The 27,961-nt window shown below is 40.0% G+C and overlaps 1 protein-coding gene across 6 annotated transcripts; it reads right to left on the minus strand.

Moving 5' to 3' along the window:
- Positions 1–2,517: 2,517 nt before the first annotated feature.
- LOC130920761 (uncharacterized) lies at positions 2,518–27,454 on the minus strand. 6 transcript variants are annotated; one of them, XM_057844196.1, is made up of 10 exons: positions 27,246–27,454; positions 16,563–16,702; positions 14,448–14,565; positions 13,747–13,843; positions 9,444–9,519; positions 9,042–9,166; positions 6,676–6,886; positions 6,447–6,552; positions 6,300–6,366; positions 2,518–4,551 (listed from the first exon to the last, which is right to left on the minus strand). In XM_057844196.1, exons 2-10 carry the CDS (start codon positions 16,645–16,647, stop codon positions 3,754–3,756), a joined length of 1,683 nt encoding a protein of 560 aa, XP_057700179.1. In that variant the 5' UTR covers positions 16,648–16,702; positions 27,246–27,454; the 3' UTR covers positions 2,518–3,753. The 6 variants fall into 6 exon arrangements, with proteins under 6 accessions (XP_057700179.1, XP_057700178.1, XP_057700177.1 ...); XM_057844195.1 differs by having other exon boundaries at positions 16,563–20,048; XM_057844194.1 differs by having other exon boundaries at positions 19,943–27,454.
- Positions 27,455–27,961: the final 507 nt, after the last annotated feature.

Raw genomic sequence — 27,961 nt, forward strand, 5'->3', positions numbered from 1 at the left:
GCTCCGGTGAAAATGGCTGGGAGTGAATGAGTTAATTAAAGCTCAAAATGTGAATTGTTGTGTTCAAAAAAGTTCTACTGGACCCTTGGTACACTAGCTGAGTGGGTAGCTCGAAGAGGTTTTGTGGCTTAAAAAGTCCAAAATACTATTTCTAAATAAATCTATATTAAACTGAAATAATTAGAATAAAATACCGTATCTGTGTCATACTCAAGCTTTACCTGAGGCCTGTAAATTTGAGGGTTCTGCGCAGTATCATAGCTGTTCCTAGGGCTACACTCTTCTGGACTGAGGCTTTAGATGTTGTTACTGGGGTTAATGCCCTGAGTGCTCCCACTACCACAGAACCGATGCTACTATTCGTCTTCCACATCCACTACATCTGCTCTTTCAGTCCATGGTAATCCTCTACCTTCTCGTGTTCCTTCTTCCTTATGTTGGCATCAGCTGATATTGCCACATCTATTACCATCACTCTCTTCTGCTCTTTGTCTACCACCACGATGTCCGATTGGTTAGTCAGGAGCTGTTTGTCAGTCTGAGAGCTGATGTCCCACAGAACCTTGGCCTTGTTGTTCTCAGTCACCCTTTGTGGCGTAGCCCTTTGGGATCGTAACACTTCTTTTCCATACTGCTTATACAGTAGATGTTCCTGCATACTATCCCAGGCACGTGGTTGTGCCTCTCCACGTATGCTAATCCAGCTAGCATCTTACATCCTGCTACTATGTGCGGGACTGTCTTTGGAGCGACTTTGCATAGCCTGCACCTCAGGTCCAGGGGTCACGTTAACCGAATATTTTCCGTCGTTGACCGTTTTTTTAAAACGGTGACGGAAAAAACTGAAGTCCGTCCGTCATTTTGACAGGTTGCAATTCACACCCCAGACCACAGGGTGGCATATTAATTAGCTATTGTCTCTCTTAATGCATGACGTCGTTGGCTATTCTGTCAGAATATTGTAGCGTCACCGTGGTCTGGCGGCAGAACCGTGATTGACACATCAACGCGAGGTTCTTATTGGTGCACCCGGTGTGCCAGCGCGTCATTAATTGGTGGACTAGATTGTCGCCTGTGTATAGACCAGTTTCCGAGGTACTTCCGGTTTACTTCCTTATGTCTTCCTTCCCCTTCCGTTTCCGCCTGTTTACCGTTGAAGTCAATGGCGGTGGAATCGAAGTTGGAAGGTCTTTATACAAGATCCCGGGAATGTTATTTTGATGTAGGCGGGTGGAGAACCAAGCCAAGGCCTCCATGCTTCGTACCATGTCGATTTCCAAACCATGGGTGCTCGTACTCGTCATACAGGTGGGAGGGAAGGAGATGTACAAAACTGACAGCTCCTGCAGTCATGCCCCCGCTGTTATGGAAGGTAATGTGCTCTAAAAATACGAAACCTAAAATCTGGCGCATGAAACGACTAGTTGCCTTTGCTATTGATATTACAATGATGATTGTAATTACGAAGTTTTATCATTTTTACAACAACTAGCTTCTGCTACTGCTGCTAGCCGCCTGTTGCTAATCGTGTTTGAATGCACCGCATAAATCCAAGTGTTACAAGTTTTTATTCGTTTGTTTACAGCTGGGAAATGCTGTTATAAAAGAGAAGACAACTTGACTTGTACGTTGATGGACATATATCGAACATATATCGTTTGCGTTCCACAATGATGATGACAGCTCGACTCCCGGGAGAGGCCGAGAGAGGCAGGAATTGTGACAGACGGTGGTTCGCCGAGATCGCCGTGATCCAACTACGAACTTGTGAACGGTAGCATCTTTAAATATATGCTATTGGAGCTAGAATTACCGAGGACGGGAAAAAAGCACATCTAAATGCCGCCGAGGGCCTCCATGATGTCGCTATTTGTTCACGAGGCTCCGGAGCTCTGCGGTCTGATATCACATTCTCGTATGCTATTTTTGCAAAACTTTTATAAATGTGATTTATTGACCTGTTTTGGAGTGCACCAATCGTTTTAAATAAAACAAGAAATCGAATCATGTCTAAATGTTTTATTGCGATCAATGCCTGCAATAAAAAAAAGAATGACATACTATTTGTGTTTACATCATATGTACATAACCTTGTAGCATTTCCTTGTAACAAAACAATCCATGTCAGCCCTTCTGCAGTCGGCAAATGTAATATAACTTGTAATTTCACCACATTTTGGTCAGTAATGGCCGTAGTATCAATCCATTCCTCACGTTAACACAGGCTGACCGTTGTTAATAATTTTGTCCACGAATGATCAACGAAGTGACACAAACTGCCATCCAATCTCATCTACGTGTCATCTAGGTCGTGCTGAATCAATTTTTGAAGATTCCATGGGTTGCTCTGGCTTGATTTCGTAGTTTTATCGTCGTCAATACACTGCTAATACACTGCTACTCGACCGGACCGGAAGTGCGAAGCAGACATTTTCCAAGATGGCGGCGCCCGTATTTCGCTCAGGAAACTTGTCTATAGACCCCAATCACATGACGTCACAACTCCGCCCCCTGACTGGAGCAGCCATATTGTCCGTCAGCTCGTCGTGTTTACACATTACCGCTACGTACATGCCTCCTATTACGGCGTGTTTTTCTGCTCGTTAACATTAATAATCAAAATGGCGAAGAAGTGTGTGGCGGTTGGTTGCAGTAACAGAGAAGATAGACGGAGAGACTTGAAGTTCTACCGTATTCTGAGAGACCCGAAGAGGAGAGCGAGATGGACTGCTGTAATTCGACAAGAAATCTGGGCACCAAACGATCCACAGACTATGTAGTAGTCATTTTATACCTGGTAAGATGCATTTAATATATATTAAGAAGATTTTGGGCTGACAACCACAATTAAGATCATTGCGTGACATTGGTGATTGGGGTCTATATAGTTGCCTCTTTTTCTTTGGGAGTGGAGTTGTTTTGTTGGTGTTGGCGGTAAGCAGAGTAAAAAGAGGGAGAAAAATACAACTTCCGTGTCTAATTTTTCGCCGCCAAGCAAGCGTTACAATATTAATTAAAAATGAATGAAAACTAAATACTATTGAATATGTCATCATTATCATTTTAAAAATTTAAGTGACTGCTAAAAATAGATTATGACTGGATTTTTATGACCCTGTCAGTCAAAATGACAGACAACGAAAATGTCTAGCGCAACCTCTGCTCAGGTCTGACCAGTTCTGGAGGATCTTGGCCTCTACAGCCCTTGTTCCATGTGCTCTTGTGCCTCAGTGTTTATTGTTAGTCTAGCGTGGTCCAGCCACTGGTAGGATTTCTTGATGTCGGATGTAGGGGTTTGTTCCTCAAGGTTGTCTGTTCCTCCTCTTCTCCACTCTCATTGGGCATTCCTCAGATTTTCACTTAGCATTCATTCATTCATTCATCCATCCATCCTCCCAACCGCTTATCCTCACGAGGGTGGTGGGGGTGCTGGAGCCCATCTCAGCTAGCAACAGGCAGGGTACACTCTGAACTGGTTGCCAATCAGTCGCAGGGTACATAGAAACAAACCACCATTCACACATTCACACCAACGGACAATTTGGAGTGTTCAGTCACCCTACAGTACATATTTTTAGGATATAACAGGAAGCTGGAGTACCCGGAGAAAGTGCTACACAGGCATGTGGAGAACATGCAAACTCCAGGCCGGAGCTGGGATTGAACTTACAATCTCAGAACTGCAAGGCGGGCTTGCTAGCTATTTTGTCAACGCGCCTATTCACTTAGCAGCAATGATAAATTGTAGGGTTTTCAATGTTTATTCTGCTCTGTGGACTTAATGCTCAGTCGTCCTCTGCCTTCCTCCCTGCCTCCCTCCCTCTCTTTCCACCAGTGTATAGCCTCAGAGTGCTGGACTTGGGGTGAAACCCTCCGCGCATGGTGAGGAACTTTCTGGTCTGTGGCTTCTATCTCGATCTTCTCCATGCTTTCCTCAGGGCTTCTATGCTCCTCACCCGCGCTGCCGATGCCTGAATCAGCACTGGGAAGCTCGGTGCCGTCGGCGAGGGGTAGAACCGTCTGGATATATTCGTAGTCCAAACTCAGCTGAATGGAGCCTTCAATAAAAATCTCTCCAAACAGAGATCTTACTTCACCTCCATGCTTACTTTCTGACTCTTCATCTTCTCCCAAAGGCTGATTCTGAAGTTTAGCGATCTTCTCATAGTCCGAAATAACTAGCGTAGCTTCATTGCTTCCATTGGAGAACATACCCAGAGGTTCCAAAAGGTTCCGAATGTTGTTCATCTCACCATCCTGCTTTGCGAGAGCCCCCACGGCTGCGTAGGGTGAATCAGGAGCACACTGTTTCAAATTGCCCAAAGTGAGAGAGGCCAGAGGTGGAGGGGACTGCCACTGCTGGGAGCTCCTCGAGGTGAAGAAGCTGTCTCTGGTGGTCTTTGTAATGGTCTTTTCCCGTAGACCTTCAGGGTAAAAAAGGTTTCCAGGGGTTTCAAGTTCTACACAGTCAATAGACTTCACCGGGAGGATGTCTACTGGCCCCAAGAAGGACTGTAAAGACTCTTTGCTGAAAGGAGGACTTGCCCATTTCTGGAGGAGAGAAGTTCTGAAAGTGAGTGGAGGTTTATTTATTTATTTATTTACTTATTTATTTATTTGCCTTATGTCTAGATTCGATGACGGTGCTGTGACCAAATCACTTTACATTTGTGCAGGCATAAAGGGTGCCGTTCCTACTCAGTGAAGTGTGAATGAGGACTGAATTCTTGTTTATCCCGATATGTGACTGGCGACTATCAGAGGTGTAATCCTTTCATCTCATGTCAGCTGGGATAGGTTCCATTTCTCAACACCAGAAACAGTATTTTAAAAAATTGATGGATGGCTAGATGTAGGGGTTCCTGGTATATGTATTGTTGACTGCATTAACAAGTCCCGTGATAGGGATTTGAACTTTCAACCATTTGAGATTCTGCTTCTTAATAACATATCATAATTTTCGCACTATAGGGCGGATCTGACTATAAGGTGCCACCCACCAAATTTGGCGCAAAAATGGCATTTGTTCATAAATAAGTCACACTGCACTATAGGCTGCAGCTGTCCTCACTGTATTAAGGTAATATTTACACCAAAAGATATAAAAAGGTAACATTTTACGTATATGACAGCAGCATCAAATGACTGTCATAAGACCAAAATGAACCACCATCAAGCGTTGAGCCAATTGACTGCAAAGCTGCACTGCTTCAAGAAGCTTCATTTGGCCATCACTGCTTCCTTGGGAGAGACAGTCAACCTCTGCTGCCACCTGCTGTCAACAACTGTTGTTGTCCAACATGCCTCCTAGCATGCATTGCAGCTATAAAGACTAACAATCAAAATTCATGTTCTGTGTTAACTATTTCTTCAGTTACTGTTCCAGTTGTTTTACTAATTGCTAGTTATGTTATTTGGTAACATTTTACATTTGACAGTGCCACCATAAGAATGTCATTAGACAATCATAATTATGACATGATACTGTCATGAGCATTAATTAATGTTTATAACAGATTATCTGGCATATTATCTCACTTTTGAATGGATGTGAAAGATCCAACCTGGAAATAAATGGAGTTAGTGACATAATTTGCCGGATGACAGTTAATGACATACGCATTCAGTAATGCCCATGATAGTGTCATGTCATAACTATGACGGTCTTACGACGCCGCTGTCAAATAAAGTGTTACCTATTAACCCAAATACTTGCGAACAACATGGAGAATGCAGGCTTCTAAGCCGACTATGTGAGGGTTCATGCTGGACAGATAGTGTGGCTAAACATTGTCCTTGATGGTGTGGACACGTGCCTCTTGAGTTATCAAACCCTCACTATGGCAGTTGAACGGCTACACTAATGATAAGTAGGTATGCATGCGACATATTGAGCAAGAAAGGAACAAATATGGAGAAGCTAAGCTAACCACTAGACCAATATGAAATATAGACTGGAGTGATATGTTGTGAGTGTATTTATTTATTTTTTTTTACTTTTATGTATTGACTGTTTTACTTTAATCAGCTTAGCCTTGCTCAAGGACGATATGACTCATTCAGAAATTCCAAATTCCCATATTTTGGAATTTTTTAGCCCTGCCATCCAATTTCATGGGTGAGCTATAATCTGTCCCAGTTCATGTAGGGCAAAAGTCTGTAGAGGACCATGCCTTGAACCATTCACATTGTCACTGAGAGGGAACCAAACTTAACTGCCTTCTCCAAAGTCAGGCAAATGTATCAGACAGGAACCAAATAGTATTTTTGACCGTTGTTTCTTGCTCTGGTAAACCTACATTCTGCAGGAAGGATTTCCCGGGGTCTGGAAGCAGTGGACCTCGAATCTTCTTAAATGCATAAACCCTTAAATTAAAAAATACATTGCTTTAAAAGTTTAAAATGTTCATGTTTACAGATAGTCGTTTTGTCCGGTATGTGCTTACCAGGTGGTCTTCCCCGTGCTGAAGACCAAAAGGGCAAGGAATGCTGCAAAGGCCGTTCCTGAGACCATCAACCCCAAAACCAGCCACAAGGAGTATGACTTGGTATCTATTGTAGATATGGACATAATTTACCCTGATCAAAAAAAAGACTTTTTATCTGGATTCAGACACTAAATTCTGGCTGTCCCACAGATAGGGGCATAAAAAATAAGTTTGAAGTGAAACCTACTAGGAGGCTGCACCGCCACTTCCCCGACATAAGATGTCCACAGTGCTGTGGTGCTCCAGTTGCTCCAATCGCTCCAGTGCCACTCCACATTCGACAAGTCCACCTTAGCACTTACCCGAACGCGAGCCTCATACTTTGCGCCTCGTAACAACTGGATCAGGCTCAGCTCGGACTGATTGTGGGATTTGATCTCTCTGTGTACTGACGCTCCCTGGTGGAGGTAAATGTTTAGTTTCTCGTATTCTGAACAATCGAATATAACAAGAATTGATTTTTTTTTTTTTTTTTTAAGAAAAATGGTGGAATATTAGACAACCTCAATTGTTTTAGATTGCTTTCATTGAGGGAAAAATGGCAGAATAACATGAGAATAAATGCCTGGCTTATGAGTGTACAAAAGATTATTTTGAAGAAAAAAGTCAATATTTGTATCAAGAAAAAAAAAGGATTAACAAAAAATGATATCATTTATTACAGTGAGGAAAATAATTATATAAACACCCTGTGATTTTGCAAGTTCTCCCACTTAGAAATGATGGGCGGGTTTGAATTTTTTATGGTAGGTGCTTGCCCACTGTAAGAGGCAGTAAAAAAAAAAAAATCCAGAAATCACAGAGTATGATTTTTTTCACAATTTATTTATATTATACTGCTGCAAATAAGTATTTGAACACCTGTCTATTGGCTATAACTATGAGCTTCAAAGACCTGTTAGTTGCCTTTAAAAAGTTCAACGAATAAGTGGAGTCGAAGTGGACCTTTTGAGTCTGACTGTTTGACCTGTTTGAGGTGGTTAGCTGCATATAAACACCAGTCCACCCCAAATATCAGGAAGACTCAAATTCCTAACATGGTCAAGACCAAAGAGACACCAGAGACGAATTGTAAACCTCTATAAGGTTGGACAGGGTAACGGTGTAATTGCCAAGCATCTTGGTGAGATAAGATCCAGCGTTGGAGCAATTATTTGAAAATGGAAGAAGCTAAACATGACTGTCAATCTCCCTCGGACAGGGGCTCCATGCAAGATCTACCTCGTAGGGTCTCAATGATCCTAAGAATGGTGAGGAACAAAGAATTACACAAGAGGAGCTGGTCAATGACCTGAAATGAGCTGGGACCACCATTTCCAAGGTTACTGTTGGTAATACACATCATGGATTAAAATCATGGATGGCATGCAAGGTTCCCCTGCTTAAACCAGTAGATGTCCAGGCCTGTTTTAAGTTTGCCAATGACCATTTGGATAATCCAGAGTAGTCATGGGAGAAAGTCATGTGGTCATATGGGATTAAAAATGGAACATTTTGGTCTTAATTTCACTCATAGTGTTTGGAGGAATAATGAGTACCATCCCAAGAACACCATCCCTACTGTGAAGCATGGGGTTGGTTGCGTCACGCTTTAGGGTGTTTTTCTGCACATGGGACTGGACGTCTGCACTGTATTAACAAGAGCATGAACATGGCCATGTATTGTGAGATTTGGGGGATTAACCTCCTTCCCTCAGTTAGAGCATTAGAAAGGAAACGTTTGACCCTGTCACGTCATGGGTGAGTTGTGTCACGTCATTTCCTGTTTTATTTTGAAGGCTTCACCCTCCTTGTGTCTGTACACATGACCTTCCTCTTGTCACCTAATCACCTATTGTTTCCACCTGTTCCCAATTACCTCCTGTGTATAAATAGTCTGCGTCTCCCTTTTCTTGTGCCAGATTGTCTTACTACCCATGTTGGTCACATCACCCTTGTTTCACAGCAATCATAGTTGTCTAGATTTTGTCCTCCATTTGCAGTGCTTTTTGTTTGAACTTTTGATCGTAGTTATCTTGGCTTTTTCCTCCATTTGGAGTCTTTTATGTTTGTGCTTTTCCTCCTTTTGGAGTGCTTTTTGTTTGAACTTTTGATCGTGATTGTCCTGACTTATTCCTCCGTTTGGAGCGCTTTATGTTGGTACTTTTCCTCATCCCCGCATGCCAACGGAAGAACCTCTGTTTTCTAGATAAAAGTTTTTGCCTGCTGAGCCCGCCTCGTCATCTCGGCCTGACAGACCCCTGTAATTGCAAACAAAGGCTACAATACCAAATATTGACATTGATTTTCTAAGGTGTTCAAATACTTATTTGCAGCAGTATAATGCAAATAAATTGTTTTAAAAAATCATACACTCTGATTTTTGGATATTTTTTTAAAGATTTTCTCTCACAGTGGACAAGCACCAACCACGAAAATTTCAAACCAACCCATCATTTCCAAGTGGGAGAACTTGCAAAATCACAGGGTGCTCAGATATCTGCGGAAAAATAAGCACACTGTATACAGTATCTTCTGTACTTTTATTTTATGTTTGTCGACTTAGCTACACACATTCCAGCGCTCATGTGCAAGCTTCCACTCCAGCTGGAATTGGAACGTCGACATCCATGCATGCTTTGCCTCCCAGGAAATGGTAGTCCGGTTTATATGTGGTTTCCCTGGCGGAGGTAGTTTCACTGCATGCATACATGCGCAAACACAAAGGAAATGGAGTGTGGTTAGTTAGAAAAGCTAAATCAAAAGGATTACACACAAAAAGTAAAGAAAGACAAAGCTAGCATGCAGTAGCAATGTGAAGCAATGGAAGTAGTTGTTGATGTATAGTTATCACTATGTGAGCTCAGTTAGGATGTATTAATGTGCTGCCTAGATGGGATGCAGAGGAAATTAGACATCTAATGTACAACCAGTATAAGAACTGTCGGGCTAACGTTAGCAACGTGCCATACTCACCGTGACAGACCGGCCGGTAGGTCATCACCACTTGTGAGCAGTTGATCCACACCTTTAGCTCATGGTATGACGAAAACTGAGCAAAGAATTTGATTTTATGTGCTTGCAAAACAGTGACGAGAAAAACTAAGTACAAACATTTCCTTCATGCTCTTAATTATTGTAAATTTTTTAGGTAACTGTAATTTTGAATATTTTTTTTTTTTTTTTTTAATCACTTCTTTTTACTCCCTACTTTTTGCTCTTCCCCCAAACATTCACAGGGTGTGGGGTCAACAAAGCTGCTAATCTCCAAAATCACAGAGTATTGGATGCCCCCATACTAATTGCAGAATTTTGTCAAGTCAAGGCCGCTCAACTCACTTCAACATAGTTAGTTGGAACCAAGATATCACAAGATGACGCCACAGCATTCATTTTAAAACCACTTGTCTGGAGTGCAAGAGCCTATCTGAGCTGACTCCGAGCCATTTCGGACTACAGTAATCCCTCTTTTTTCGCAGTTAACGGGGACAAGAACCAGCCGCGATACGTGAAAAACCTCGAAGTAGCCCATCCCGCTTTGTGTGTGTTCAATGTATTTATTCAGATTTATTATTGGTGGAAGAGATGCATATGAGACTTTTTTTTTTTTTTTTTTTAACTTTTTTCCCCAAAGTATAATTAAAAATGGATAAATATATATATTATATACATATAATATATATACAGTATATATACATTGATAAATGCGTTTTAAGCACTTGAAATGTAATATAATTATGATAAGTTTTAAACATGTTACTGTCCCACCGAAGTATTTTTAAACAAGAATAAAGTACTGTAGTAGAAAAATGTTTGGCTTTATTAAATGCTTCTGTTACCTCCTTTGGCTGTGACTCATGTAGTGACATGTGGAAATTACAAACTGCTCAGGATCACTTTTAACACATGGCGTTTATTGCCGTGAACACAACACGTCCGGCTGCCTCGAACGTCGCTACACATACATTCATTCATTCCAGCGCGCGCTTCCTTATCCCCCTGCCCGCGCATGCACACACAGAGCCTGTTTTTTCCAAGGCAGAACTCGCAACACTTCATTGAGTGATTTTACTCAAATCCTCTCACTTACACACAATGAGTTGTCACTTCAACTGCTTAACAAGTTAAATGATGATTGTCGCACGAGGCGCTTTAGAAGCTTGTGACTCTGGCAAGATCAAACACAAACATATGTCAACATCGTTAACTTTGATTAGCCAGTGCAGTGTCATATTGCCTGACGAACAAAGAGCGGGGAGAGGGATGGTGGGAAGGAGCAAGAGTTAGACAACGCGATCGGCTCGGGACAGGTCATCTGTATTTTTTTTTTTTTTTTAATTGACAAAAAATCCGCAATGGATTGAGAGCACGAAGAGAAGCGCGAATTAGCGAGGGATCACTGTACATCCTGAACTAGTCGTCACTCACTCTCAGGCCAACTAAAGAGAAAGACAACCATTCACACTCACATTCACACCACCACTGAGCAGGAATTCATCCCCCACTGAAGTCAGTCAAATTAACATAACGTCATAAGCAGCTGACCAAGGCACTACTTTTGGCTAAATGAAGCTGCTCAACTGTCTTCAACATAGTTCCTTGACACCGAATTGCCACATGATGGTAGCAAAGCAATACCTTTATTACATTGGCGTTAACACAAACAAGCAACATTTTTGACTGGTTAAAAAATAGAGGAAATCGCAAGTTGTTCATGTTAAATTTTTTGCAACAGTCTTAAAAAGTCAGTAAAAATTCACTGTAATTAAATATCCGTTAGGGTCGATACGTTATTTTTTTTATTAGAGGACAACATTTCTACTTTTACCGCAGTTTTTTTTTCTTTTAAACACATGTATATTAAGTCTGCACAATATATAGTTTGAACATCGCACATCGCAATGTGCGCATGCGTAAATAGTCCCATCGCAGGACATGCGATTTTTTTGTTTTGTTTTTTTTAAATGTAAATTTTTGTTTTGTTTCATAAAAGCAGCAGTTGTGCAGAGACATGTTATATACACCAAGCTTCATCATTCATAGATAAACCCCCTTCGCCTCAATTAAACGGTATTATATGAATACTAGGGATGTCCCGATCGCATATTTTTGTAGCTGAGTCACCTGATCTCAAAATACCTAGTCCCGAACCAATACCCCAAAAAAAGTTCTTTTTTTTTTTTTTTTTTTAAGACAATGAATAAGTTGACACAACGCACTTCAGACTGTGTAGCAAGCTTAACGATGATGAACACATTTTTGCCTTTGACCGTAGAGCTACTGAGGCGTCTAGCCAGATCAACGCTACACTATTTTTTTTTAAAATTAAAAACCTGACCCTTTTCACCTGACTCCAATCCTCTGAAAAATGGCCCGATCGGCCCGATTTCCGATCACGTGATCAGATCGGAACATCTCTAATGAATGCAATGTGGTCATAGTGAGTCAACCAAAGCCTTCCCAAACAGAGCTATTCAAGTCATCTGGTGAAAATTCCTCTAGTTTTAATATCGCAATATACAGTGGGGCAAATAAGTATTTAGTCAACCACCAATTGTGCAAGTTCTCCTACTTGAAAAGATTAGAGAGGCCTGTAATTGTCAACATGGGTAAACCTCAACCATGAGAGACAGAATGTGGTATAAAAAACAGAAAATCACATTTTTTGATTTTTAAAGAATTTATTTCCAAATTAAGAGTGGAAAATAAGTATTTGGTCACCTACAAACAAGCAAGATTTCTGGCTTTCAAAGAGGTCTAACTTCTTTTAACAAGGTCTAACAAGGCTCCGCTCGTTACCTGTATTAATGGCACCTGTTTTAACTCAATATCTGTATAAAAGACACCTGTCCACAACCTCAGTCAGTCAAACTCCACTATGGCTAAGACCAAAGAGCTGTCGAAGGACACCAGAGACAAAATTGTAGAACTGCACCAGGCTGGGAAGACTGAATCTGCAATAGGTAAAACGCTTGGTGTAAAGAAATCAACTGTGGGAGCAATTATTAGAAAATGGAAGACATACAAGACCCCCGATAATCTCCCTCAATCTGGGGCTCCATGCAAGATCTCACCCCGTGGCGTCAAAATGATAACAAGATCGGTGAGCAAAAATCCCAGAACCACACGCAGGGACCTAGTGAATGACCTACAGAGAGCTGGGACCAACAAAGACTAACAAAGGCTACTATCAGTAACACAATGTGCCACCAGGGACTCAAATCCTGCACTGCCAGACGTGTACCCCTGCTGAAGAAAGTACACGTCCAGGCCCGTCTGCGGTTCGCTAGAGAGCCTTTGGATGATCCAGAAGAGGACTGGGAGAATGTGTTATGGTCAGATGAAACCAAAATAGAACTTTTTGGTAGAAACATAGGTTCTCGTGTTTGGAGGAGAAAGAATACTGAATTGCATCTGAAGAACACAATACCCACTGTGAAGCAAGGGGGTGGAAACATCATGCTTTGAGGCTGTTTTTCTGCAAAGGGACCAGGACGACTGATCTGTGTAAAGGAAAGAATGAAGGGGGCCATGTATCAAGAGATTTTGAGTGAAAATCTCCTTCCATCAGCAAGGGTCTGTGGTTGGGTCTTTCAGCATGACAATGATCCCAAACACACAGCCAGGGCAACAAAGGAGTGGCTTCGCAAGAAGCATTTCAAGGTCCTGGAGTGGCCTAGCCAGTCTCCAGATCTCAACTCCATAGAAAATCTGTGGGAGGAGTTGAAAGTCCGTGTTGCCCAACGACAGCCCGAAAACATCATTGCTTTAGAGGAGATCTGCATGGAGGAATGGGCCAAAATACCAACAACGGTGTGTGAAAAGCTTGTGAAGTGTTACAGAAAATGTTTGGCCTCCGTTATTGCCAACAAAGGGTACATAACAAAGTATTGAGATGAAGTTTTGGTATTGACCAAATACTTATTTTCCACCATGATTTGCAAACAAATTCTTTAAAAATCAAACAATGTGATTTTCTGTTTTTTTTCCCACATTCTGTCTCTCATGATTGAGGTTTACCCATCTTGACAATTACAGGCCTCTCTAATATTTTCAAGTGGGAGAACTTGCACAACTAGTGGTTGACTAAATACTTATTTGCCCCACTGTACATATATCGCAAACCCCGCAAAAGTCGCGATGTCAGTTTCTTTCCCCAAAATCGTTCAGCCCTAATGTTTATATAGAATTCTACTAAAGTATATACTTGACAAGTTCCAGAACCCCCCGCCCCCTTTACACCCTGTATTAATAATGAATCTTTGTTGTAAGCACTTACAATGCCATCTTTGTGAAAGATGAGTGAACATGTTTGTAGTGAAGAAGGTGCTGACACATCCACCGGCTTGAGAAGACACCAGGACTTGTATATCCTACTACAGAAATGATAATAGATAGAATACATTTCATTTTGGTTTCGTCAAGTAGAGATCTTTGTTATCAGCAATCGATTGCATTTGCTAATATACACAGATGATACTCACAGCAAAACTGAAATTGTATTTAGCAACCTGAATTTGAAAAGTGAGACCTGAATAAGAAAACTGTTGGGCCAAATTTTCTTACTAATAAACTCAATTTCAAATTCAATGATTCAAAATAAGCAATAAATTCAAATTATATAATTACATTTCAGTGTTTCAATACAACTATTCAAGCAGCCATTAATAGTAGGAGGAATTTTAGCCCATACCCAAACTTGAAAATTTCAACCATGCTTATAACACTAATCCAGGCTGGAAATCGTATTTTGAAACCTTAATATTAACTCAAAACCCTGATTTTAAACCTTTACCCCTTTTTAAAACTCTGACTTGAAACTAACCTAACCAAAAAAGTGAAATAGCAGACAAAAGTCCGTCATTGTTATTTGCACAAACCCATCAATGACGACTGCTAAGGCAACAATACAAATGCCGTTAAACAGCATCACCACAATATCTTGGATCATGTTGGAGACATTTGAGGTTTCTTCCTTACACAGATTTAATCCTTTGCGCGTGTACACTGCATGCTGCTTTGCTACCGCCTGTGCATGCATCCGAGCAGTTCCAGATGCACGTGATGTTTCGATTGTAGTCGTTGGTGCAGCTCAAACCTGAGATAATGACACGTGCATGCATTAGACGGATGCTTTGCTGCTCGATGGCAGGTAATAAGGCATGCATGCACACCCACACGACTGTTAAAATGCCATATTGTAGTATACAGTATTTTTATTGATCACTAGCAGTGATTCTCAAATTTGTGGTGTCCGGGATCTCTCTAGTGGCATACAAAAGAATCATATAATGAAAAATTCGTACTGTCCAAAATATTTCACTGGTTTAATTTTTTCTCCGGACAATTGTTAAGGGCAATTCAGTTGTATTTAACTTTAAAGTATAGTACATTTGTATTTAAGTGACTGGCTGCCATTGATGGTAATGTACATTAAAAAACAAAGAGGGGCTAGTTGTGAAAGGTCATGTTTCCATCCAGTGCTACACAGTGATAGACATGTAAATGTTTTAGAATTTTTTGCTCTTCAACATTTATTACAGTACAGTCTTATGAGCGAAAAATTTTAATTCAGATTTTTTTAGGTTTAGGTTTATGTTGAAATTCGCCTCCCCAGCTAAGCCGCACGGAAACAGCGACAGCCAAAACAAGTGCCGCTCGGCCGATGCTGCCTCGCGTGCGCCAACCGGGAAGGCGGAACTTGGCGTGTTCTCTTCTTATTTTAACCCTTTGTACCCAAGGTTCAGACTCATCGAAACAGGTTGACAATTTATTCGTCGACAATGGTCAAAAACAAGGCAAAAACAGACGACGCAGAGAACAATGCTGAATCCAAAGCAAGGCTACATAGCAGATGTTTCCGAGCAGCAAATCTGTCTTATCTCAGTGTCCAGTGTTTTTTAAGTCTGTGGGCCGGCCGAAGGTGTGTCCGGGTGTTGCTTTGGGATCATCCCTCTCTTTCCGGTTTCGGGCTGTATAGGTTCGTGCGTGGATGAGATGTGGTTGCCACAGCGACCGACGCTGGTCTTGACATCACAAGCGCCTGCTATCAACTTTGTTATCCGGGCTGGGACTACTTGTTTTAGGACAAAGCGCGCTGGTCTTTGTCCTTGTACGTTTGTCGGGAGGACTGATTGCCAGAGTTGGTGCGTCAATCTTGCTCGTGGTGCCCACGTTGGGCTTCTGTGATAAGATGGCGTTGTGTATCTATGCTGTTTCTTTAAACTATGGTGTGCTATTTATTTTACATTAGGTGTGTTAGAGTAGTGCAGTCCTACAGTGAATATGAGAAATGATACTATTCCCTGACTGATTATATTACGTGTGTTCAAGTAATGCAAACAGTTAGACAGTGCCTACGAGAAACGGTACCATTTTTCCTTTTCCCCCTCATGAGCGCCGATAAGGTGATTCACTTTACTGTGTTCAAGGCCACTGAGGGAAGTCTGCCTAAACTATAGTTAAATGAATGTGTTATACTAATGCAAACAATTATATGGTGTGTGCGAGAACGGTACCTTTTCCATTCAATCACTCGCAGTGATTCTCAAATGTGTGGTGTCCGGGATCTCTCTAGTGGCATACAAAAGAATCATATAATGAAAAATTCGAACGGTCCAAAATATTTCACTGGTTTAATTTTTTCTCCGGACAATTGTTAAGGACAATTCAGTTGTATTTAACTTTAAAGTATAGTACATTTGTATTTAAGTGACTGGCTGCCGTTGATGGTAATGTACATTAAAAAACAAAGAGGGGCTAGGTGTGAAAGGTCATGTTTCCATCCAGTGTTAGACAGTGATAGACAGATAGAATTTTTTGCTCTTCTACATTTATTACAGTACAGTCTTATGAGCGAAAAATTTTAATTCAGATTTTTTTAGGTCATATATTTAAGTGATAATGTTTGAAATATGGATCATTAGCCTTTTTTCTTTTCTTTTTTTTTTTTTCTTTTTAAATTTTAATTTCATATATTCAAGTGTTGATGTTTCAATTTTGTCCCGTATATTATGATAATACTGTATCAGTAATCTTTGTAATAGTAATATTGTAAGGGCTATCATTCTTAGATTATGATCAATATTGACTCACTGCTGTGTTGGTATATGGGACACTTTTGATTTATGATGGCGACCAGCTGAAGAGCCAAAAGAAGAACAACAAAAGTGGTCCTCATTCTCTTTGGTTGAAATGTAGGATGTGGAATTCACTGCTTCCTCCTTCTTCTCATTCTGTGCAAAAAGACATTTACACAGACAGACACGCACACAGGTGAAGAAAGAAAAAAAAACAGAAGTGCCGATTCCTGTGATTGACTTCCACTAGCACGAAAATACCTCTGCAGTGCTAAGATTGTGCTAGCTTGTATGTTATGTTTGTTTTTTCCCCAATATTTTTTTACCTGATTAATTCGGAAATTATTTAATTTTCTGTACTGCTTATAGTCAGAAGGGTCCTGGGGGTGCTGGAGCCTATCCCAGCTCACTTTGGGCAAGGTATAGACCCTACTCACCTATGTCACAAAATGACGTGTCGCTGTATCCGGCCGCCATATTGTCCGTATTTTTTAGACCTATTCTCATTGTTTTCAATTAGTCGTGCAAGTTATAGAGCAATTCATGGAAGCCCCGGAGTTATCTGACGCTGTAAACTCATTGGATGCGTTGCATAAAAGGCATTATGTGGAAAAGCTTCAGTTTATCCATTCGCCAGATCCATATTTGATGCCTAAATCGATGTTTTTCGACCCGCTGTCTTGGCCGTCTTTGCCTGACCCTGATATTTACAACTATCTTGTCCACACAAAATCAGCCTATTCTCACGAAAGTTTGAAAAACTTTAAGAGCTTGGAGGCTTATAAATGCTACGTTGCTGGTTGGGTGAAACAGGTCCTCGTACACGAAAATTTGGCAGGAATCTTGTGCTTGGGAAGGTGAGTTACGAAATTTTCAATTCAAAATCTTTTGTTCTTGCTAACATCCACTGTCAAGTCCAAATGTATTTCATGTCATTTGTCAATGGAGCTAGGGCTTTTAATGTTTATATGGTTTAGCGATAGCACTCTCACTTCATACATATATAATATGTAATAAATATGAAGTGCGATAGCACTACTCCAGATTGTCCCTAGTTGAATTTATTTTTTGGCTTTTGACCTCAATAGTGAAATTGTAAATTAATTGTATGACAACTGTCTTATTATCCCCTTATAATTAGGGATGGGAATTGATAGGATTTTTACGATTCCGATTCCATTATCGATATTGCCTAACGATTCGATTCTTTATCGATTCTCTTATCGATTCTAATTTGGGGAAAAAGAAGAACAAACGTTTTGATTGGCATCGAGTTTGTTTAATCAGAAGTCACAACCTTACAAACTCACAACGAGATCAAAAGAGACCCAAAACCTCAATGTTGACTGTGGCAATAAGTGGCAAATACACAAGAATGTGTAACATTTTACTGAAACATTTATCTAATAGAAATAAAAAATATTGGTATATATTGGCAGATAGGTTGTTGTTCTGCCTTTGGCAAAATGTGTTAAAGCAGGGGTCCCCAAACTTTTTCCTGTGAGGGCCACATAACTTTTCCCTTCTCTGATGAGGGGCCGGGGTCAGTTTGTAACAGAAAAAGTGTGACGATTGCAGAAGTGCATAAATGTAAAAAATTAATGTTTTTCAGAAAGCCACAATCAAATAACCCTTTCTGAATTCTTCACGGAATGAAAGTAAATACAATAAAAATAATAATATGATATAATAATAATAATTAATAATAAAAACACTATTAATTAAATAGATAATAACCAAATAACCCTCTCTGAATTCTTCAAGGAAAAGGCCAGGAAATAAATAACACGATTGAGAAAAAAAAATTTCAAAATGGACGGACCAAATGTGGAGGCGGGCCGTATTTGGGCCGCGGGCCGCAGTTTGGGGACTGCTGGGTTAACGTGTATTATTTACCATTACATTGAAATGCATGCCTTTTAGTTTTTGTGGCGCTTACACGCTCAAGTGGGGGCGCCCTTGCGCTTCCTCACACGAAGAAGAACGCGCTCACATGAAGAAGAGCGTGCTTACACCCGAAGAAGAAATGATGCATCCAAGCGAGTGGGCGAGTTAGTGAGAGAGGAAAACACTTCTACGAGCCTACGTTCTTTGTTAATGTTAATATCTACAGAGGCAACGCCTGTATGTATCATCTTTTGTGTTGTTGTTGTTGTGTTTCCACTTGCGATCGGACAATTAAATCCAGTTGTGTAGTGGTTTGAACGATGTGCTAATGCTAGCGAACGAATGCTAACCATTTGTTTTGACTATTATTAGCAGCTAATCATCGCTGATTTACGTTGATGCAAACCTGTTATTGGGGACGAAATTGATTTGTTTCATTTCTATTCTTAGTTTCACTCTTCAAGTGATGGTTGAATAAAGTCAGCAAATTATACCAACGTCTTCTGCATAGTCATTTGGGAGTTTAGCTAGCTGTATAGCCAGGACTGAGCCTTAGCCTCTCTGTGAGGAGAGTGCAGTCGTATTCCCTCCCAATGCAGTTATCTCCACCTTGCAATGACTGCAAGTCGCTTTGTTGTAATTTTTCCTCGTGAAGTGAAGACACACTTTCGAGCGTTTGAACCTACGTGCTGTCATTGTTATGTTTATGGCTGCAATGCTCGTGCTTACCTGTCGTAACCTTTCATTTTCACACTCTTTCCTGGTGAAGTGTAGTCAAACTTTGGAGCGAGTGGTTCTTGGCGCCATGCTAGTTTGATGCGTCTGGACAACAAGACACGTCACGACGCAATACGCGTCTTTAGGAATCGTTAAAGGGATCGTTAAGTCTTTTTCATTGTGACGTCGAGGCCTCGAAACACTCGGAACCGGTTCCGAATTGGAATCGGATTTCGATTCCCATCCCTACTTATAATGATATATTTTTTAGGTAGTTCATTCACAACGTCTGAGTGTATGTTGTCGGCGATTAGCCTAGCAATGATCTTAATTGTGGTTGTCAGCCCAAAACCCTCTAAATATATAATAAATGCATCTTACCAGATATAAAATGACTACTACATAATCTGTGGTAGTCGTTTGGAGCCCAGTTTTCTCGTCGAATTGCAGCAGTCAATCTCGCTCTCCTCTCCGGGTCTCTCGGAATATGGTAAAACTTCAAGTCTCTCCATCTATCTTCTCTGTTTTTGCAACCGACCGCCACACACGACTTCACCATTTTGATTATTAATGTTAACGAGCAGAAAAACACGCCATAATAGGAGGAATTTACGAAGCGCTAATGCATTAACATGACGAGTATACGGACAACATGGCGCGGGGGCGTGGCTGTGAGGTCACGTGAGTAGGGTCTATACCCTGAACTGGTTGCCAGCCAATCACAGGGCACATACAGTACAAATAAACAATCTTTCACACTTATGGAGAATTTTGAGGGTCATGTTAGCCTACCATGCATGATTTTGGAACGTCGGAGGAAACCCTGAGAAAACCCACATACGTGGGTACGGGGAGAACTTCACACAAGGAAGGCCGGCTTGAATCCCTGATATCAGAGCTGTGAGGCAGACATGCTAGTAACTCACCGTGCCGCCTTGACAAATAATTAATGTAATAAATAATATGAATATACAGTACAAATATTTTTCTTTTTAATACTGTACATTTTGTCATATGCTAAGAAAACTGCTATTATTGTTGTTATCAATAATAAACTGCTATCATTATTATTATAAATGATTATAATACTCATCAAGCTGTCAAAACAAAATATATACTAGATGTCCCCAAAAAATGTATACACCCTTTTGCATGACATGTTTACACTTGAACTGCATTTTCATAATTCCAGTAGCATTTGAGAATAAATTTTCTTTCTTTAAAGTTTAGTCTGGCTGCCATCATTGATTCAATGGGTTTAATCTACAAAGAAATCCATAGACAGTTTGGTTGCCAACGGCTTAGGATTGTATACATTTTTGGGACAGCCTGTATATATTGCAAGTTGTTTTTAAGCGGAATGATCCAAACTATTTTTCCTGAGAGGTGTTGAATACAAATAATTCTGTCCACCCGCTGCTTTGCTTTAAATGTAGTCGGTCCACATCAAAATCATACATTTTTGAACATGATCGGGGCTGCCACGAAGGCTTCTGATTGTTCTACGACCGACGTGGCAAGGTTCAGATTGGTTATTTAAATGCTCACACTTGAAAATATTGATGATAATATATAATAATATAATAATATATCACATAATTATATGAGTTTTGGCCCTGATCTAGACAAAGCCCCCACCCCACTGATCCAAAAGAGAGACAGTAAATTGGCTGATTATCTTGTAGTGTAAGGCCACCCCAGACATTCCACTATATTGACCAATATTAAAATACAGATGCAAAGTGAGCCAGATTGGTCACCAAACAAGTGAGGTTTTATTTCTAAAAGGTGCATTTAATATCATTGGAAGCTACTGTAATGTTATCTTTATTTTATTTTATTTTATTTTATGTGGCTAACATCACTTATAAGAGATGTTTTTTTTTTTTTTTATTCATTGCAGAAAGGAAGAAAGAATTTTTTTTTTTTATTTTTTTTTTTTTTTTGAGGTGAATGTTGTTTCTGTGGTTCAGGTTAAAAGAAAAAAGGTCAGTATGTTCCATTCATGACTTCCTGTACTTTCTATCAGAGCCTCACATTTTCTTATATAGTCAAAGAAAACGTATCAATATACAGAGGTATGAAAAAGTATCTGAACCTTTTGTAATTTCTCACAGTATCTGCATAAAATCACCATCAAATGTGAGCTGATTGTTGTCAAAATCACACAGATGAAAAAACAGTGTCTGCTTTAACTAGAACCACCCAAACATTCATAGGTTTTCATATTTTATTGAGGATAGTATGTACACAATGACAGAAGGGGGGAAAATAAGTAAGTGAACCATCACATTTAATATTTTGTGGCCTCCCCTTGTGGCAGCAATAACTTCAACCAGACACTATCTGTAGCTGGAGACCAGTCTGACACATCGATCAGGACTAATCTTGGCCCATTCTTCTCTATAAAAGTGCTGTAATTCAGTCAGATTTCTGGGATGTCTGGTATGAATCGCTGTCTTTAGGTCATGCCACAGCATCTTAATGGGGTTTAAGTCTGGACTTTGACTTGGCCACTCCAGAACGTGTATTTGTTCTTCTGAAACCATTCTGAAGTTTATTTACTTCTGTGTTTTGGATGATTGTCTTGTTGCAGCATCCATCCTCTCTTTAGCTTCAACTGTCTGAAAGACGGCCTCAGGTTTTCCTGCAAAACATCCTGATAGACTTTTGAATTCATTCTTCCATCAATGATTGCGAGTTGTCCAGGCCCTGAGGCAGCAAAACAGCCCCAAATCATGATGCTCCTGCCACCATGCTTCACTGTGGGGATGAGGTGTTGATGTTGGTGAGCTGTTCCATTTTTCCACCACACATGACATTATGTGTTACTCCCAGACAATTCAACTTTGGTTTCATCACTCCACAAAACATTTTGCCACAACTTCTATGGAGTGTCCAAGTGCCTTTTTGCGAACATTAAACGAGCAACAATGTTTTTTTAGACAGCAGTGGCTTCCTCCGTGGAGTCCTCCCATGAACACCATTCTTGGCCATAGTTTTACCTATAGTTGATGTGTGCACAGAGATATTGGATGGTTTTAGTGATTTCTGTAGGTCTTTAGCAGACAGTCCACAGTTCTTTTTTTTTTTTTTTTTTTTACTTCTCTGAGTATTCTGCGCTGAACTCTTGCCGTCATCTTTGGTGGACGGCCACTCCTTGGGAGTGAAGCAACAGTGCCAAACTCTCTCCATTTGTAGACAACTTCTCTGAGTGTCGACTGATGAACATCCAGACTTTTAGAGATGGTTTTGTATCCTTTCCCAGCTTTATACAAATCGCAGGTCTTGAGACAGCTCTTTTGACCAAGCCATGATGCACATAAGACAATGCTTCTCATCAAGACATTTCTTACCAGGTGTGTGGTTTATAGTGGGCAGGGCAGCTTCAAACCACTCATCAGTGATTGGGCATACACCTGACTTAAAATGTTCGATAAAAATAGATTTCGATTGCTCTTTAAGTCTCCTTAGGCAAAGGGTTCACTTACTTATTTTTCCCCCGTCTTCTATTCGTGGGATTTTGATAAAGATCAGATCATATTTGATGATGATTTTATGCAGAAATGTGAGAAATTCCAAAACGTTCAGATGCTTTTTCATACCACTGTACATAATCGTCTGTTTTAACTATATATGTGGATTCTACGTAATTTATTGTGTTTAGCGCTGCAACCTATTAATCTTTCTTGATCCCCTTTTGGAAAGTGGAGGAGGACCTGTTTGTGCATCAGATGTGACTTTCGTGACAACTTTGTGTTCCCTATTTGAGTCCCAATTTAAAAACCTCCAGCTTCCCCTTGTCGCTTCCAGACTATCACTTCCTTCACCCCGTCTCGCTACATCCTGCTTTCAAAGGTTTGGTTCTCAACAAGCCATGGTTGTCTTCTGGGACAGAATGAAGTCACAGTTTTACCCAGAGAATCAAAAAACAAAACAAAAACAAAAAAACTGAGGGATTGTCCAAACAATCTATCCGATCGGGTGTTGCCTTTAGTCACAGTTTGGCAGACGAATCTATAGTAAGACCAATACTCTGTTGTAGAAAGATGTAAGTTCAAACTGTACCTGACTAAATAATCACTACTCAAATCAATTAATCAATTTTTATAAATGGCAGTAGCTTATCACTTACTGTTTCCACACCCTGCTTGCATATTGTTCACTTAGTTCATTGTAAGGCACAGTAGTAGTAGTAGTGTGATCAGTGTTCCCTGTAATTTTTCATGCGTCTGAGCAGACACACAAGCTCCCTGAGCACATTGAGGACCACTGTGAGCAACATCAGATGTGTACGCTGTGGCCACACACCAGTATCACGCCTTGTTCAAAACCTTGGATCATAGCAAGTTACATGGCTCAACAAAAAAAATAAAATTACAGAAGCAATTTTAATTGGTTTAGTTTTGATATACCGTATTGGCCCGAATATAAGACAGTGTTCTTGCATTGAAATAAGACTGAAAAAGTAGAGGTCGTTTTATATTCGGGGTCTTGACATTATACCAATTCACGACGCTAGATGGCGCCAGACATCATTGAAGCGAATGCTGAACTTGACTCCCCAGGCCAAATCGACCCCTTATGGTTAATGCAGTTATTGCAATTTTGTTGTTTTATCACAATAGATTGGTTTGTTTACATTTCAAAAACCAGAAGCCATTTATTTACGAATGTGATTGCACTTTAGTTTACATATTTAAATGTTCAGGTATTAAGATTTGAATGAGGCAAAATAACATGCTTTTTCTCTCAAATATATTGTTATAATTATTTGTTTCAGAGGAAATTTAATTATTTTCTGTATATAAATTAATTTGGTGTTCAAAAAGTCTTTTTTTCAAATCGAGTCTTGAACAAGAGGGGGTCGTCTTTTAATCAGAGCCGTCTTATATTCGGGCCAATACGGTAATTGATTTGGCCCACTTAAAATGAAAAGACAAAAACCTTTGTTCATGAGATGTATACTTTTGCTTGATAAGTTTAGTATCTCTGCCCGTTCCTTTCACCATGATAAGGGGTTAGCATTTGCATCTCTTAACTCTGCTGCACTGTTGTTTCAAGCTAACCTGCACGGCACATTTGGGCAGGGCACAAATGCGCAACACTGTCGATGCTATGATTGGCTGCGTAGCCTAAGTGAAGTAAATTTTATCGTATTATTGGCTAGACACCTGTTGTTCAATAAGTTACGTTGCAAAATGGGACAGAAATCAATTTTGTTGGTCTAATCAACTAGATTACATCAGTTCTAAAATTAGATATTAATTAATGCTGTAGCACTTGCAAATGTTGCGTCAGCAATTTAGCACGGCGTTTCCGTATCGAACGCATCAATCGGAGCATCGCTTTGCCGTATCGAACGCACCGATAGGAGTGTCGCGCTGATACGTCACTGCGGCGCCAAAAGTAGCCCTAGTGATGCTAGGGCTACGCTGATATGTTTCTGCTGAATTTTATTTTGTGCACTGCATAGATTTTCATGTGCGCTGAGTATGTGCAAGTAGTGCGAGATTGCGGATGCGCACAGCTTAGAGGGAACATTGGTTGTGATTGGGGTTGCGTAATGCATCCACTAGATGGAGCTGCGCTAAATGCAATGTCATGCCATGAGTAACCGATATTGATCCATACGATATAAGGTGCATCGGATTATAAGGCGCAATGATGGCTTTTGAGAAAATTAAACCTCATAGCGCAAAAAATACGGTGATCAAATAATCAACAATGAATTGATTATCAAAGTAATTGATATTTTTTAAAAGTCGATGAATTGCTTAGAGATTGTTGATCCCAAAATTATCAAAATCCTTTTTTGAGCCTCTGAACAGCATACATTTTTTATTTTTCAGTTTTATATTGTTTGTTTTAAAAGAAAATGGGAAAATCAGTAAATTTTCTTTTTTTTAAAAAATGTATTTATATATTTAAATATATTTCCTTTATTAAACAAAGAAAAATGAATTTAATTAGGAGTTTTATTTTTTACATTTTTGATTAATTTTTTTTAAGGTATTCGATTTCTTTTTTTTTTTTTTTAAGAAGCGAAACTATAAATATTCTGATATCGTTTTCAGTCTTCAATCTTTCATAGAGGATTCCATTTTTTTTTTTTTAAACATTAAGTTAATGCTTAGGGGGGGAAAATTGCATTAATAGGCTACACAAAATGATGTGGCGGACAATATCAGGCCTTGAGTTTGATACCTGTGAATAAGTGGAAGCATTTTTTTTTTTTTTTCGTGTCAGCGTCAAAAGGGGCAGGAAGTGGTCTGTTGTGATTGTGGTGTGTTGTGTGTGTGTGGGTAGCTTATACCAGTTTCCATCTCATGCTGGTGTGTATATGACAAGTTACGGGAAAGTCCAAACGGCACAGAACTGACAGTGAAAGAGGTCTGTCTTTTCTTGGGTTTTTACCCTTTTTTAAGCAAGGTTTGTGTTAATACATCATGAATAAGTACACAGGGATAAACTTGCGGGCTTTGTGGTCCAAAGGTAAATATATCAACGATGAATGTGCAAATAATGCTCTGGTCAAACGTGGAACAGTCAACATCAAAGCCTTAGACATCAGAATATGTATTATAATGAGGGTCAGTATCGTATGGCTCCCGAGCCTTATTTGGCTTTTTCGATGAGCGCGTCTGTCTCCCTACCAACTGCAGCCGTCATCTTAAGTGTGAAAGCAGCTGGCTCACCTGACATGAACGGTCTGTACGAACTGCTCATTTATTGACACATTGATCTCGGACACTTCAAATGTATGTCCATAGGCGGAGTTTGACTTTTGACTTCATCAAAACATGTTGATGACCCCGAAACAGTGTCAGCAATATATATTATAAATATAAACATCTTGACACTGTTCGTGTTTAATTCTTGGTTCAAGCTCAGTTGTTGTTGAAGCTTTTGAAAGTTTAGGTTCAAGGAAATTTGAAATATCCATATAGCCTCCTCAGGTGTAGTTTGGCTAAGCAAAGCAAAGGACCTTCTCTAAGGTGCTAGTCACATGATCTGTTTGAAAAATAATTTAGAACAATTATGAAATAATTTGTAGGAATCTTGTTCATTTCATTCATTTTTGTTGTTCTTTTTATTGCTTTACAACTTTTATAGACAAAATTTTAACAGCTAGGTCTTTATTTTAAAGGGGATGTTCAGACTTTTTGACATTCGGCTTAATCATCGAGTTAGCGGGGGTTTAAATTAGTCAGTGGAGTTTATTTTCACAAATTCTGTGCAGTTTGTCAGTTATTTGTTAGTTTCAGGGTGCGTAGTGGCTAAGCTAATGTGAGTCAATGGTACCTGCTTAGCATGCCAATAAAAAAAAAAAAATAGATCGAATCTATGTTAGACTATGTTAGATCAGATCTAACATAGTCAAATAAATTCAAAATGCAGATCATTGTTCGAAATATCGATGAAGCCAAAACCAGTGTTGGGAAAGTTCATTTTCTACATGAACTAGTTGAAATTGCAGTTCACAAATTTTAAAATGAACTGTTCAGTTCAAAGTTCATAATTCAAAATTTTGAACTAAAGTTCATGGTTCCAAAAAATGAACTTTTGTAGTTCAGTTCTTTTTGTTCGCCAAAAATTGTTGCAAGCTATTATTGGCAGTGTCCATATAGAATCACAGACAGCAATTCATGTATCCTTTTAATACTGAAACTATGTGTCAGATTCATCTTCATATTCAATTTCAAATCCTTGTCCAACCAGGGTTTACACTAGCAATGAGTGGGCAGCCCTCAGATTACTGGGATTTCCATGCTTTGCTGCCACTCATTCAGTCCACACAATAGCAGCTCTACAGCTTTTATTTACAGTATATTTTCATAAGCATAAGCAAAACCTTGCTGCTATTGTGCTGCCACAATATACTGCAGAACTAGGTTGTCTAGCTGCGGCTGGGAGAGACAGAAAACGGGGCCATTCTGGTATGCTGTTAGCGGTATTTGGGTGGCAGAGGTACTGCTCTGGCCAACCGTTGCCGTCTCTTTCTTGATCGCACATGCTCGCAGTCGCAGATACCTAGCAAGGCTTGTCGCATGCTTTATTTCGATGTGCCGTTTAAGGTTGGCTAAAGACTTACCGACGTACGGACGGTCTTCTTCAATCCAGGTGGACAAAGTTTACAAGTAAACGTTATATTTTTGCCATCCAGGTCGGTACTGACTTTTTCTTAAAACTCTTTTAAATGATGGTACTGTGTAGAAAGTTGCTCTGAGCGGGCCGGGTTTCGAGAGCTGCCAGCTTCTGTGTCCATGCTGCCGTTGTTGTGATGACGTATTTGCTTAAACAATACGGCCGTGACAGGCAGCTTGGGTTGCCAGGTTGGACAATTTTCCGCTATTAAGGTAAAAATTTTTATTGTGTGTTTTTAGCCTATGGCTTTATATGCAGTTTTGTCGGCAAGGCTCTAAATGTGATAAACTCATGAACGAAGTTATGCGCACCGCTCACAACCGCTAGAATGAGCGCGTTCACAGTAACGTTCATGAGACAGAAATATGATGCGTTCAATTCACGTTCGCCGAAAATATGAACGTGTTCATTGAACGCGTTCATGCACAACACTGGCCAAAACAATGTTACACCAAATTTCCCTAATTCATTTCATTCTGCAAGACTATTTTTTTGCGATGCTTAATGTGACCACAATAGCGAGGAATGCAGCAGTGAAAAAACTGATGTGATATCACTCTGCATTGCTTGCCTAGACAGCCTACGGAGCTGCTGGATTAAAAAATTTGCTGTTCATACTACAATTACTGACATGCAATGGTAAGTTTTAAAAACTTTACCCTG

This window comes from Corythoichthys intestinalis, chromosome 8, assembly GCF_030265065.1.
Source record: "Corythoichthys intestinalis isolate RoL2023-P3 chromosome 8, ASM3026506v1, whole genome shotgun sequence".
Taxonomy (NCBI): Eukaryota; Metazoa; Chordata; class Actinopteri; order Syngnathiformes; family Syngnathidae; genus Corythoichthys; species Corythoichthys intestinalis.

Bases quoted from the DNA above. Each gene is read 5' to 3' on its own strand.
- LOC130920761 (XM_057844196.1), bottom strand. From the start codon at position 16,647: ATGAGGACCACTTTTGTTGTTCTTCTTTTGGCTCTTCAGCTGGTCGCC. The intron at 14,566-16,562 runs GTGAGTCAATAT...TCATTATCTCAG, and splicing joins TCCCATATACCAACACAGCA to GTTTGAGCTGCACCAACGAC. The intron at 6,553-6,675 runs GTAGGTTTCACT...TATCTACAATAG, and splicing joins AGTGGCGGTGCAGCCTCCTA to ATACCAAGTCATACTCCTTG.